At 43.6% G+C, this 12468-nt stretch overlaps 1 protein-coding gene across 1 annotated transcript; it reads right to left on the reverse strand.

The window, feature by feature from the left end:
* Positions 1–1633: 1633 nt before the first annotated feature.
* LOC116260754 (flocculation protein FLO11-like) lies at positions 1634–5995 on the reverse strand. Its single transcript, XM_031639211.2, has 6 exons — positions 4630–5995; positions 4068–4205; positions 3840–3951; positions 3702–3763; positions 3029–3511; positions 1634–2926 (listed from the first exon to the last, which is right to left on the reverse strand). The coding sequence occupies exons 1-6, from the start codon at positions 4639–4641 to the stop codon at positions 2063–2065; spliced, it is 1671 nt and encodes a 556-aa protein (XP_031495071.1). The 5' UTR covers positions 4642–5995; the 3' UTR covers positions 1634–2062.
* Between the last annotated feature and the right edge of the window lie 6473 nt (positions 5996–12468).

Here is a 12468-nt window from a genome sequence, read left to right on the forward strand (position 1 = left end):
AATCTTGATCGAGTACTCCATAGATGCGACTGTCACAATAAGAATTAGAAGTAGCTTATAGGAATTCAACTTTTATCTGATAACAATAAACCGTTAATCTGAAAACCAAGCTTTCGTGTTAGAAAATGCATGATACGGCTGAACAATTATTTATGAAATAGATTGCATCTTCATGGTACAAACAACATGCATCCGACGCATGTGCATACCATTCTGTAATCTCTGTCTCTCTCTGTCTAGATCTTTTTCAGGTAGTCTTTTTACAGATGCAAGATTTTTGTATTAGTCAGACCACGGATCTGTCACAAAAGATGCGAATCCACATGCTGCACCTTGGCCATTTTTGGCTTGGAGGTTTTTGAGTCCAACACGGTGGCCGAGCGAAGAAAGAGCTATCGTCAGCTTGCCTATAATTATGCGCTTTAAGTTGAAGTTGGCCGGAGACTCTGCCTTTGTTTTACAGCTTCAGTCATGTTACGTGCGGCACTTTCGCTTGCTTGCGAGTTGTTTCATTCCTTTTGTGGGATGCGCCCGGTTGTGTGGCGGAGGGAGGAGGCCCACAAACTCAGGGGAGGGCCGCCGACGGCCGATGCGGTGGATTCGCCGTAGCCACAGGATGGAAGCCGCGTGTTTGTGGTGAATGTTCGCGCAGCCAGGGCCTGGTTGAGAGAGGTGTCCCGTGAAGGTGCCCTCACTCATGCTCTCGGTGCCAACGTCCAAAGGCTTGCAATTCTATAATTACGGCTTGGCATGGGGCATATGGCCAAGTTGAACTGGCTACAACCCCACCAAGCGCCTATCGAGAGAGATTTAGATCGGGCAAAATCTTTAGCAGGAAAGCAGGGCCTAAACACTTTGATCAGCTTCAGATTAGACAAGGAGGGCTAGCTCGGCCTGTGTCCGGACACTCATGTGCAGATCCGTTGCCAGCCAAAGGTCAAGAAAGTTTACACCTACCACAACCCTCAAGTGGGTAAGTTTTGAACTTGCCGTGGAAAAAGTACCGCTCCGGCGTGGCCGCGAACCAGCCAGATGCGCCATGAACTCGATCTTGCAAGTCTGGAGTTCATCCACGGGGGCTGCCGGAATACCCAAGCAGACGGGGGAGCCAGTCTGTTTAGCAGAACTTTGTAGTGGTAGCTCTCATACTATCATGCTTTAGAGAAGAGAAGAATAATTTTGTGTGTGCGTGTGGGGGCGATGAAGAACAAAATAGGTTTCATAGAAGGAGAGAGAGAGAGAGAGAGAGAGAGAGAGAGAGAGAGAGCATTGCCAGTGAGTTGGCATGGATCCCTGAAGTCTATTCTCCGATCTTTGGACGTTAGTTGGTCACATGCGTCTTCATCCTTATGGGGTCAGAACAATTCTTTTAAATATCTGAAGCGGCCCCCGCATTAACTGTACTTTCGCACCAATCCTTCCTCCTCCCTCTGTCTATTTCTATTTTCAGCCACATGAAGCATTGGCCCACCAAAGAACACACCAACCACCTTTCCGCTCAGCGACCAGAAACCATCTCCCATAAATTTCCAGACAGCCCCAGGATTCGCCAGATGAGATTCATGGCTTAGATACATGCACAGGGCCACAACGGAGAGAAGTTGAATGCGTGAAGTAATGAGGACAAACGGAATTGGCAATTTAAAAAAACAACACTTGCACTTCTTATTAAAGCCTTCCGCAGATTGGAAGATACTGCTCTTTCAGGAGGGGGAGAGTGAGAGAGAGCAATCAGTCCACTCATTACATGGCCACCGACGAAGTTTGAGGCAATGTGTTCAGCAAAATTGAATTATTCGAAGATACATAATGGAAGAAGGTTACAATGTTACATGACGGGCTAAGCTGAGGGCAACAAAAAGATCGTTGAACCCTTTACACTTGGAGAGGAGAAATAGGGAAACAAAAACAAAACTGACAAAGTTCGTCCGCCGAACAGTCTTTTTTGCTCTTTTTTCTCCAAATCATCCTCCCCACCGATCGTTGCTGCTGCCTCTAACAAAATTAGCATCAGACCATGGAAAAGGAGAGATGCATATTCGCAAGCCACAGGTCCAATACTCTACAGGCACAGCCGGATTCGTTTCTCTTCCTTGTTGCCATCGAGGGGTGGCATTTCTTCGGTGCCCGTCTCCGCAATGCACCTTCTGTATGGGACAAACCCCTTTCCGCTGCTTCTTATTCGATTAAACAAACCAGAATTTCGACAACCAAATTTCCCCTCATTGGAGAAACTGAAACGGTCCTCCACGGCGCAACGTTCGCTTGCCGAAGATGTCCCTGAACCTGCTGGAGAACCTGTCTCCTTATTGTTGTTGTCCACTGCAGACATCGCCGAGTGGCGGGGTGCGCCGCCCAGATTAAGGTTGGCAACGCCTCCTGTTCCACAGGGCATCCCAGCATCGGTTGGATTACTTGGATCATTTGGAGCGGAGGACTGCATAAAGAAGGGGAAGTTTCCATATACAGCCCACCGTGGAGCAACAGCCACCCCGTCGAGGTTCGGGTCCTTCTGTGGATATTGCAAGCAGTAAAACATTCGTGGAACGTCAGAATGCATTAAGTTCCAGGTGCTTTTGCACGAAGAATCTTTTACAGGGTCCTGCAGTAGTGATGATTTTTCAAGAGGAATTTGGGGCTGGCAAGTCAAATGGGTTTCAGTTTGAAAATTTTCATCCCTGGTGGAATTCTCCGCAGAATCTTCTTTCCCGAAAGCAGAAGCTGATGATTTTTGGTCTTCTGTCATGCTTGGTGTGGTTGCGGTGGCAGAAGGGCGCTGACCGTCGGTAACAAAGACCGTCTTGCCAAAAAGTTTAAGGCTTGTTGCTTTAGTTTCCGACGACAATCTTTTGCTGGCACATCCATCATAAATTTCCATCGGCGGCACTACTACTTCCGTTGCATTAGAAGTGCCCGAATCCACATTCTGGAAATCGTTATAGAAAAAAAAAAGGGAAATTAATTCATGATTGCAGGCTGAAAAATAAACAAAATCAAAATTGGAAAACTGCATGCATGTGGTGAGTACCGTGGACGGTTGATCCTGCGAGCTTGATTCATTAGACTTAGGAGCTGGTGAAGAAGATCCGTTGTATTCACCATGAACAGACGGGCCCAAAGGACTAAAATTGGCAGATGATGAAGATGATGAAGGAAACCCATTTTCTTGTTCAGAAAGCACCGAGGATGGTGGATTTGAGCCCTCAACAGATGAAACAGGTGACTGACAATTCACTTGGTTAGATTCATTCGGGTCAAAACCAGTTGCAGATGACGCTGATAATGGAGACCCGTTTTCTTGTTGGATGACTGACGAAAACGTCGCACTTGATCCCATGGCTGATGGGACTGACGGGTACCTGTTTTCCGGGAGGACAACTGACAACTCCTTCTTGCATATGTTTGTTAATTTGCGAGGATATGGGTGTGCGGGCTTTCTTTTTGGCCTAGGAGGAGGAATCTCTATGGCGTTAGAAGAGCCTGCCCCATTGCTGGCTGTCTCGCGAACAACCTGTTGTTGGAGGAAAAAGATGCATTAAGAAACATGCTAATGAAGTGAGACTCACTTAACAAGTGACAGGCACAGAGACCCGTTCTTGCCTTTTTTTTTTTCAGTCCTAGACTCACACGATAAAACATCAAGAAGATCTTTTGTATTTCACTATACAGCGAAGCAGACAATAATTGTTAGGGCATTAGACCTTGGTGAAGAATTTCTGAGCATGGCTTCGAATTTGAACAGCAGTCTTTGTTCCTATGTGCTCTGCAATTGAATCTTTCTAATTTAGAAATGGATAAAAAAATTGCACCATGCATAAGCCTGAGAGACTGAGGACTACCTTCTATTTTTCTCCAGGCCCGACCATACAACTTTAGAGCCTCCAAAAATTTCTTATGCTCATCCTCTGTCCACCTCTCACGTTGTTTGGTGATTGTATAAGGTTTCCTCACCTGGTCGTTCAGATCAAACACTGTCAGATGTAGATACAAGAAATACGACCTCAACAGCGAAGAAACTTGCCGATAAAACAATGAAAGGCATCACAAGAATTCTGCAAGATCCAAACCTTAGGTACTTGGTCATCTCCCTGTGAATCAATCTCCCCTGGCTGAACCGCACTTATTGATAGTGGTATACTAACTTCAGGAAGCAAACTTTTGCTAGATGCGTCACTCGTTGCTGAACATATGGCGAAACTGTTTTCCTGCATTAAAACAAAGGCCATCAAACTCCATTATACAGAATTTCTAGCTTCTAGACAGGCAACCATAAGCCCCTACAAGACAGAGAATTTACTTCGACTTGGATGAAAAGGTATAGGCTGTTTCAATTAACAGGCAGGCGCCATAGAATAAGCCTGGCCCCTGAGCTACCCGCCTGTGGTAGAGAAATCTGGGGCGGCTCATTGAGACAGGACTGGCTTGGGCCAGAGCCAAACTAATCTCCATGAGCCTGAGATCAGTTTCAGTCACTGAATGACTTAAGGGACGTATTACGGCTCCCCTTCAATGACATGAAATTTCAGCAAAAGCCTCATCATCCAAATATTGTTCTTGATAACAAGATAGAAAAGAAGGAAAGAAACATCAATCAGTAGCGCACGATAGTAAAAGGGAAGGACCGGATACCTGGACTCCCATATTTGCAGAATCCAAGCCGTAGTCTTTTATCTACCAAATCCCCAAAAAGCAGATCTCGGTGAACCTGCTCCTACTTAAAGGTGCAAGTATCCAAATAAAAGCTTCGGCGTCAGAACATTAATCCAGATTTTGTCTCAGAAACTATATTTCCGAGAGAAAGTTCTCGAACCAGCGCTAGATAGCCAATTCAACTCTTCTGTTGGAATTCGCAGAATGACCTTCCTCCAAAATGGAGCACACGATCCAAAAAAATTCCCTGTTTGAGCTGAATTTCTTTTCAAATGTCCAACTCCTCTGATTTTGCTAAAATCTCTCTTCACGAACAATCCACTGTGCCTTCAGAAAACTTTTAAAAGAAGGAACGAAGAAGACGAAGCCAAGATCTCAATCAAAACACCAAATTTGCAACACTTCCTCTTCTTGCAAAAAATTCGACGACAATAATGCACAATAACAGCAATCTACGAGGAGGGTTTTCCTTTTTTCTTCTTTTTGCTTTTTTCTTCTTGCTGCCTGAAGCTTTACAACGGAACGCACCCCAACAACGACCAAATCAAACACAGAGGATTTCAAAAACATCAAAAGCACGAACCACGCTCCAAAGTAGCAAATTCACTCTCAGAAGACCACCCAAGATGAAAATTCTCTAAAATGATCAAATTTCGTTTGGAAACACTTCGAGCCTGCCGTCAGAGAACATCCGCACCACAGATTCCCACACAGTACAGCTCCACGAAAAGAAATTCAAAGCACATGCACCAAAGACGAAATCCCAAAAGAACCAAAAAAGTAAGCTCCAAGATGAGCAAAAAATCTCGGTACAGCACCTCCTTTCGCCAAATAGAAACACCGAAACTCAAAAAGGTTCACAAACACCCACTAGTACAACCCAGCAAAAACAAACCCCCAAGAGAAGCTCACGGTATCAACTCCGGAACGGAACGCCTCCCAGAAACACGGGTCCACCGAAAACGCGCTCCCACCGGTCGGCAAAAACCAGCAGCTCAAAAGGATCACCGAAGAAAAGCGAGGGCGCTACTCCTCAGGGATCGCCGGAGCCACACCTTCAAAGAGCGAAAAATCGAGAGGAGGAGAGGTTCCGATTCTCGGGAAGAGGGAGAGGAGAGAAAAAAAAAGCTTCCCTCTCGAAAACAATCAACCGCCAGGAAGACCTCCCAACGACAGGAGAGTAGCTGGATGAGTGGAAGAGAAGGAAAAGTACCTCAAGTTCCCCTCGATTCACAGCCACAAACACTGGAGCGAGCCCTCCGATCACCGAGAAAAAGCATCGCGAGAGCGAGAAAAACAGAACGAGAGAGACAGAAAGAGCCTCAAAGAAGAAAAGCAGGAGGAGAAGGAAAGATGAAGGGGGGATGAGAAAGGAGTGCGCCACGTCGGCAGGCCCTTTTTTCCGGGGTTCGAGAGAATTCGGCGGTCTTGTGGCTGCTGTTGGACAATACCACCGACACGTGGCGTTACCTCGTGGGTCCTCCCACAAGCGCCAAATTTGTGGGCGCGAGCTCGCAATCCCGCCCGCGGCGAGAAAGAGAACGAACGGGTCGAGTCCGCCAACCAACCTCCTTCGGGTTGGATCCCGTAGCATGTCATATCCATATCCAAATACTAGATCGATTTAGCAGTTTCACCATGCAAAACTTTGACTTGGGTTGGATCTTTTTATCCGATCCGGTCTCAAAGACGGGTAAAGTTTTCGGGTTCTCTGCCCTGATCCGGGTCCGACAGGGGAAGCCGATGGAGGGGACAGAAGGGGTAATAAGGCGAAAAGCGAGAGGCTGTGGAGGGGGAAAATATCTAGGGGCGCACAAAGAGAAGGGGGGAGGGCGGAGAGCCACGAGATTTGGATCAAAAGGGGAAGGAGGGCAGACTTTCTGCACTTTTTGGCCACGTCAGATTTTTTTTCTTTTCTTTTAATTAAAGCGCGGAGGCTGAAGTGAAGGCCTCTCCGCCACTCGAATTTCCGGACAATTTTCTGTCCTCCGTTTATTAAAATATCTGGCCTTCCTTCTTCATCTTCTTATGGTCCACCTTTTCTTTTCTTTCCGTCAGAATTTTTTCTTTATTAGTCGTCTGCCCTTTCTTCCCCCCAAAATTTCGTGGCCACATCTTCGATGACAAGTGGTTGGTCGTCGAATGACGGTTTTGTCCTCACCTAATTTTCTCTCTGGGCAGGCGTCGACGTGTGGCCGTCGATTGGCTACGCAATTTTTTTTTGACGCTTTGGGAGAGAGAGAGAGAGAGCTCGCAGCTGTCACCCGGAGCGTATCGTGCGTGGATTCGGGGCGGGCTCTTTGGATTTGGGATTCGTACTTCGTGGCACCTTCCTTCCGGAATCGATGGACTTGGATCCGATTTAATTCGTGGCGGAATGGATCGGTAAGTAAGTTTTATTTATTTATTTTTAAAGATAATTATTACGCGAGATACTTGCCTGGGTGGGGGTGGGCACCACATTGCGCTTTGATCGAATATAGGTCTTCGCCGATGTGATGGAAACCTGAAAAAAGGGCCTTCTCTTTTTGGCAGATGAATTTAAGCAATCAGCAGCGGGAAAGTAATCAGATACGACTGATATATTATAATAGAATGCATTTCGCTCCAGCTTAAGTAGTAATGCCCGTCTATTTCAACTACTTCAAATAATTTATTTTATGTTCATGATTTTTTTGTTGGCAAACAAACAAGTTCTTTGCCTTTTTCTTTACTTTTAATGCAAGTATTTCGATGTTTAATAATAAAATTTTGAATTAAAAACAAATTCGGTTATGTTATAAACGAAATTAGTAGGAACTGAAATTTAGATCAATAATTGAACCACTCAGATCAGATGCCTTGAGATCATTATCTTTTGTGCATTTAGTGGTCCAAAACTCGATATATCTGCTTCGAGATACTATACCTGCACCGGATCTTGGGATTTGTACGAGACGAAGCTTTTCTAATGTCTCGTTACCAAAACAATACCAGATCTCAACAACAGATATTGGGTCCGATCTAAAGCTAGTAACCTGGACATACGAGCCATCCATATGCTAAATAAAAGGTTCTGATAGGCATCACAGATCGGAACATTCTTATTGAACATAAAAAAAGATCCAATAAGATCTGGACCCAGAACCATTGCCAATTAAGACTGGAACCATTTTCAAGTGTCCCAGGGATCAGCAGCTGGCTTTGCTCTATTAATATAAATCCAGATCTTGATCCACCAAGTTGCGTTTCTTGTAATTACAGAAGCTGGAGCCGAACCCTCCAACCGTGCCAATAAATGCTCCAAGTTTCGATTTCTGGCCTTCCTCCCACTGAGTTACGTTTCTGGATAAAGGGATGCACTTAAGTGGGTCAGACTCAGGTCCAGGTCTAGGATTCAACAACTCTAACTTAATCGGATCTCTCTTTGTCTCAAAGATCTTAAGTTCGTGTGCTCTATAGAATGCAGCCACTCCAATTCCCCATCTGGGGTTAATATTGATGGACCAGAATATTAGTTCACATCATGAACAACAACAGAAAGAGAAAAAAGGAAGATTGAATCATAAAATGTAACTAAAGGTAGCGATGTTACTACATGTTCAGGATATTGCCAACACCAGAAATAGTCCTTTGTTGGGATCTTATGAGTCAGGCAGGGCCCAATGTCTGCCCAGCTAACACAATCAAGACTCTTTCATAAATGAAAGATGAAAAGTAGGGAGTCATCTTCATCAATAATACTATAGGGAATTATGAACTTGAAGAAGGTTTTTAGTCATCTTCATTAATATTACAGCCCTTTACATGTGAAATATTGGACACAATTGCATTACATATCGATGGCACTCATTATTAGCCCATGTTCTGTGCAAGTGCGTGTTGTGGGAAGCCCCCCACCATGAGCTTCGCTTTTTGTGGAAAAAGCCTTGAGACTTCGCGAGTGCGTGTTCTGCCAGTATAAGATGAGACGTCTATTTATTTTAGAGAGGAACACGTTGCATGATAAGAAGTATTACAAATGCGATAACGACGCAAGAGAAATAAAAATACAAGATAACAACGAATGGATAAACGATACACCTCATCTCCATAGAGACATGGCTCCAAGAGTTTATGCGTCGTTAACTATGCTTATAATAAGGCATGCCGAGTCACCGCCCTTCACATTTAGCTTTGTCAGCAGAACTTTTACTTTCCTCAACATGTTCGATTGTTTGGATGACTTTTTTTCTTTTTTTTGGGGTATAGTAGTTGTCCTCCACATGCCAAGTTAATCAAACATCACCTTGGTGAAATTACAGCGAGGGAACACTTAATCTGGCAATCAAAACATGCCCTTTAGCTGGTCAATAAGATAATATTCCTTCATTTTACAGTAACCTGCTTACAATGAAAAAACTAAACTTCGAAAGCCATATTCTAATCGTAATGGAAGAATAAAAATAAATCATTTAACTTTAACTTTAAAGCAAAAATAACGTAAAAATAATGAGAAAAATGCAAAAAAGCGAAAAATTCATTTTTTGATTTTTTAATGGAAAAAAACGGTTTTTTTTTCATTTAAAAAAAAAAACATTTTTATGGAGTGTTTTTCGGAGAAAAATTGGCTAAAATGATTCTAACCATCTGAATCGTAGGAACAGAGGATCATTCAATTGTATACATGAGGAGCAGTGAAAAAATGATGTTTGACTCACCATTTGCCAAAATAAATAAAAGCTAGTCGAGTGTTGTATGTCATATACAAAAATTCCACAGAACAATATAGCTTGGTATTTATATATACCAACTCCGGGTCTAAAAAGATCAAACCTTTCATAAAAATCTATTGAAAGATGTTCTTTCACTTAGAGCTGCCGATGTGCACTTTCATACATTGAGGCTGTCACGGCAGAAAAAGAAAAAGATAGCAACAATTATGGAACTTAAAGAATATATTTCCAGTGATTCACCTGAACCTTATGAACAATTATGAAAAATGTATAGTTATGCCAAGTTTGATAAAACGCCGAATCTGTCTAAACTTTAAAAAATCAAAGCTGTACGTTGCTATTTTTTTTTCACCCCAATTTAAGGAAAAAAAAAAAAGAAAAAAGAAAAAATTGGTGGCACCTGAGAAGCCATTCTATCCTCAAATATTACACTTTAAAATTGCAAATGACTTGATACAGAGAACGGCAGCCCGATTCTCATGGCCATCATTCTTTTCTGCAACACGAAACTAAAATAAATGTACAAAACTGGATCTAATGCAATATAATCTAAAGAATTTCACTACATCTTTTAATTCATTTCATAAATTTTCTCCTTAATTTCCTGTACTGTAGTTCACCATTTCTCAAAGCCCCACACTGGATTTGATTTTTCTCTGGAAGAAGGATCCAGGAGAAAGAGGGACCTTTGAGAAACCACATTGGGTGGGCATGACATGATCGTTGAGAATAGAACAATTTCAACATCCTGTTAGTATCTTGGCCTTGTCTTCATAAGCAGTAATCCAAACTCCATGTTCCCCAAAGTAATAATCTATTCCTCTTCATAACAAGCTGCCAAGAGACAGGACAAACCCTTAGTCCATTATGTGATCTGTGCCCTACTATTCCGGTGATTCCATGGTTCAGATCTGGACAAGCCAAATAAACCGGAAGCTTAGTGCTTATCGCTAAAAGGATAAAATGCCAGTACCAGATCGGACCCGTCTGTAACCCTATCCAATACGTACTGATCCTATTAAGAACGGTATTAGACGGGTTTGGCTCAGATCACCTGCATGATATGATAATCTGGAAACCCTCCCGCCTGAGTGAGAGGCCGAACACTCCTCCTTTCTTTCCTCTGCCGTTTGAGTCCAAAGCTGCTTCAGAACTTTGATGGTACACCCATCAACTAGAGTTTTGTGCTTAGCAACGCGAGTTTGCAGTACTGGAACTTAATGCCCACAAAAAATCAAATTGCCAATGCGACTTTCACCGTTTAGACCAACTATGCTGAGTCCCTTGGAGATTTTGCGAGTCCGTCACCAAAAAAGATTGGTATCTATACACAATTGACAAATGAAAGGGGCTAAAGGCACAATTACATGCACTCAAAGTGTGAAAACATGAAGATAAATTTCCCACATATGAAACCAGATCCTCTTCATGACGGGGGTAGCCTATGCGTTTTATTTCACTGCATCTAACTAGATCGATCATATACACACAAAAAAAGTATTCATACTTGTACCTACGTTCAAAACCTTTGTCCAAATAAATGCATGGGCCAGCATCTACGAATGATCGAATCGAATACATGTACACAAGTTCCATTTCATATTTGGTACGAACAAAAGGTGACTGCAATTTTAGCTGCAGTTGAATATGGTCCAGATCTGACTCACTCTCTAATTAAGGCCAGTTTGCGTCCACACAAACGCCATGTAGCCCCCAAATCTCATTGATGAGTAATTAGTCTTGACATACTTTTTATTTTCTTTTCCCTAAAAATCTTTTTGAAATATATCGGTACATGGAAAACCTGAAAAGATCAATAAAATAGTTATGTCGTAGTAAAACACTGTAGAAAAGCTGCCCTTTTATGCCATTGTTCTGTGCGGTAGAATAAGTTCAATAAGACTTAATGTGATTTGGCCATGAAATTGTATTAAAATGCTTGCTTACATGATCTGGACCTATAAGACCAGCTCTCCAACTCTACCCATAACAGTTTATAATTAATTTTGATCAAATTTAATTGGTCCCAATTGAGCTAGAATAATCATAAACGTGCATGATATGTTATGCCTAAACATAGCAAAGAGGTTATAGAAACAATGTCAGAAAGAAATGGTCAATCTGATGTTCGAATGTCTAGATCGTGGATTTGTATCACGAGGCCCTCAAAGGTCTCGACTGCACATTTGGACGATACAAACTTTAATGCTAAAAACTCGGTTTCAAGCATGGTTTCAGCCTGCAGGATCTGATTCACAACCGGAATTTGGATCGAGAATTTTCTGGACATCCCAGATCTCTTTCTTCTTCCTAATGGTCTTAAGCAATTGTAGTCAGAAGTTCAAGACTTTCAGATGGAGACGCTCTCGGTAACCGACCTAAAAGAGAAAGAATCAACTGGTTAATAATCTTCGATCGCTCCAATGGGTTAATAATCTTCGATCGCTCCAATGTGTTGGATGATGGTTCGATATGGTCCAGTGAGATATGCAACCAAGCAACTCAAAAGTTGGCAGTAAGCAGTAAGAAACTGGCAACGGGCTGGGCCCAGCCCGATCGGACCCGGGTCCAGGCCGGGGAAAACCTGGCCCGGGCCGGACCCGATAGGCCGGCCCGGCGGCGGCCTGGCCCAGCCCGGCTCATGCTCTCCCTCCCTCTCCCTCTCCACTCCACTCCTGACTCCCCGCTCTCCCTCCCGCTGCCCCTCCGCTCTCCCTTCTCCCTCTATGCTCCCCCTCTCCCTCTATGCTCCTGCTCCCGCTCCCCCTTTCCCTCTCTGCTCCCATTCCCCATCTCCCTCTCCCTCCTCCTCCGTCTCCCTCCCCCTCCTCCTCCTCCTCCATTAGACTCTCAGAGCGCGACGGGAGGGCGGGGAAAGGGGCAGGACCGGGCCGGATCGGGCCGGCCCGGCCCAATGCCCAGGCCTAATTACTGCTTCAAGTACTCTCACCTTGACAGCTTCAACAGATTTTCTATGTCAAGTTAGAGAACCATTTTGTGTTATAGTGAAGTGACATGAGCAAACTGGGATTGTCGATATACATGTAGAAAATTTTACATGAACACGCGCTCAAGGTTTGATCGAATAAAGGAAACGCACGAGTTTTATTTTCTTGCTTAAATT

The sequence above is a fragment of the Nymphaea colorata genome, chromosome 9, assembly GCF_008831285.2.
Source record: "Nymphaea colorata isolate Beijing-Zhang1983 chromosome 9, ASM883128v2, whole genome shotgun sequence".
In the NCBI taxonomy this organism is placed as follows: domain Eukaryota; kingdom Viridiplantae; phylum Streptophyta; class Magnoliopsida; order Nymphaeales; family Nymphaeaceae; genus Nymphaea; species Nymphaea colorata.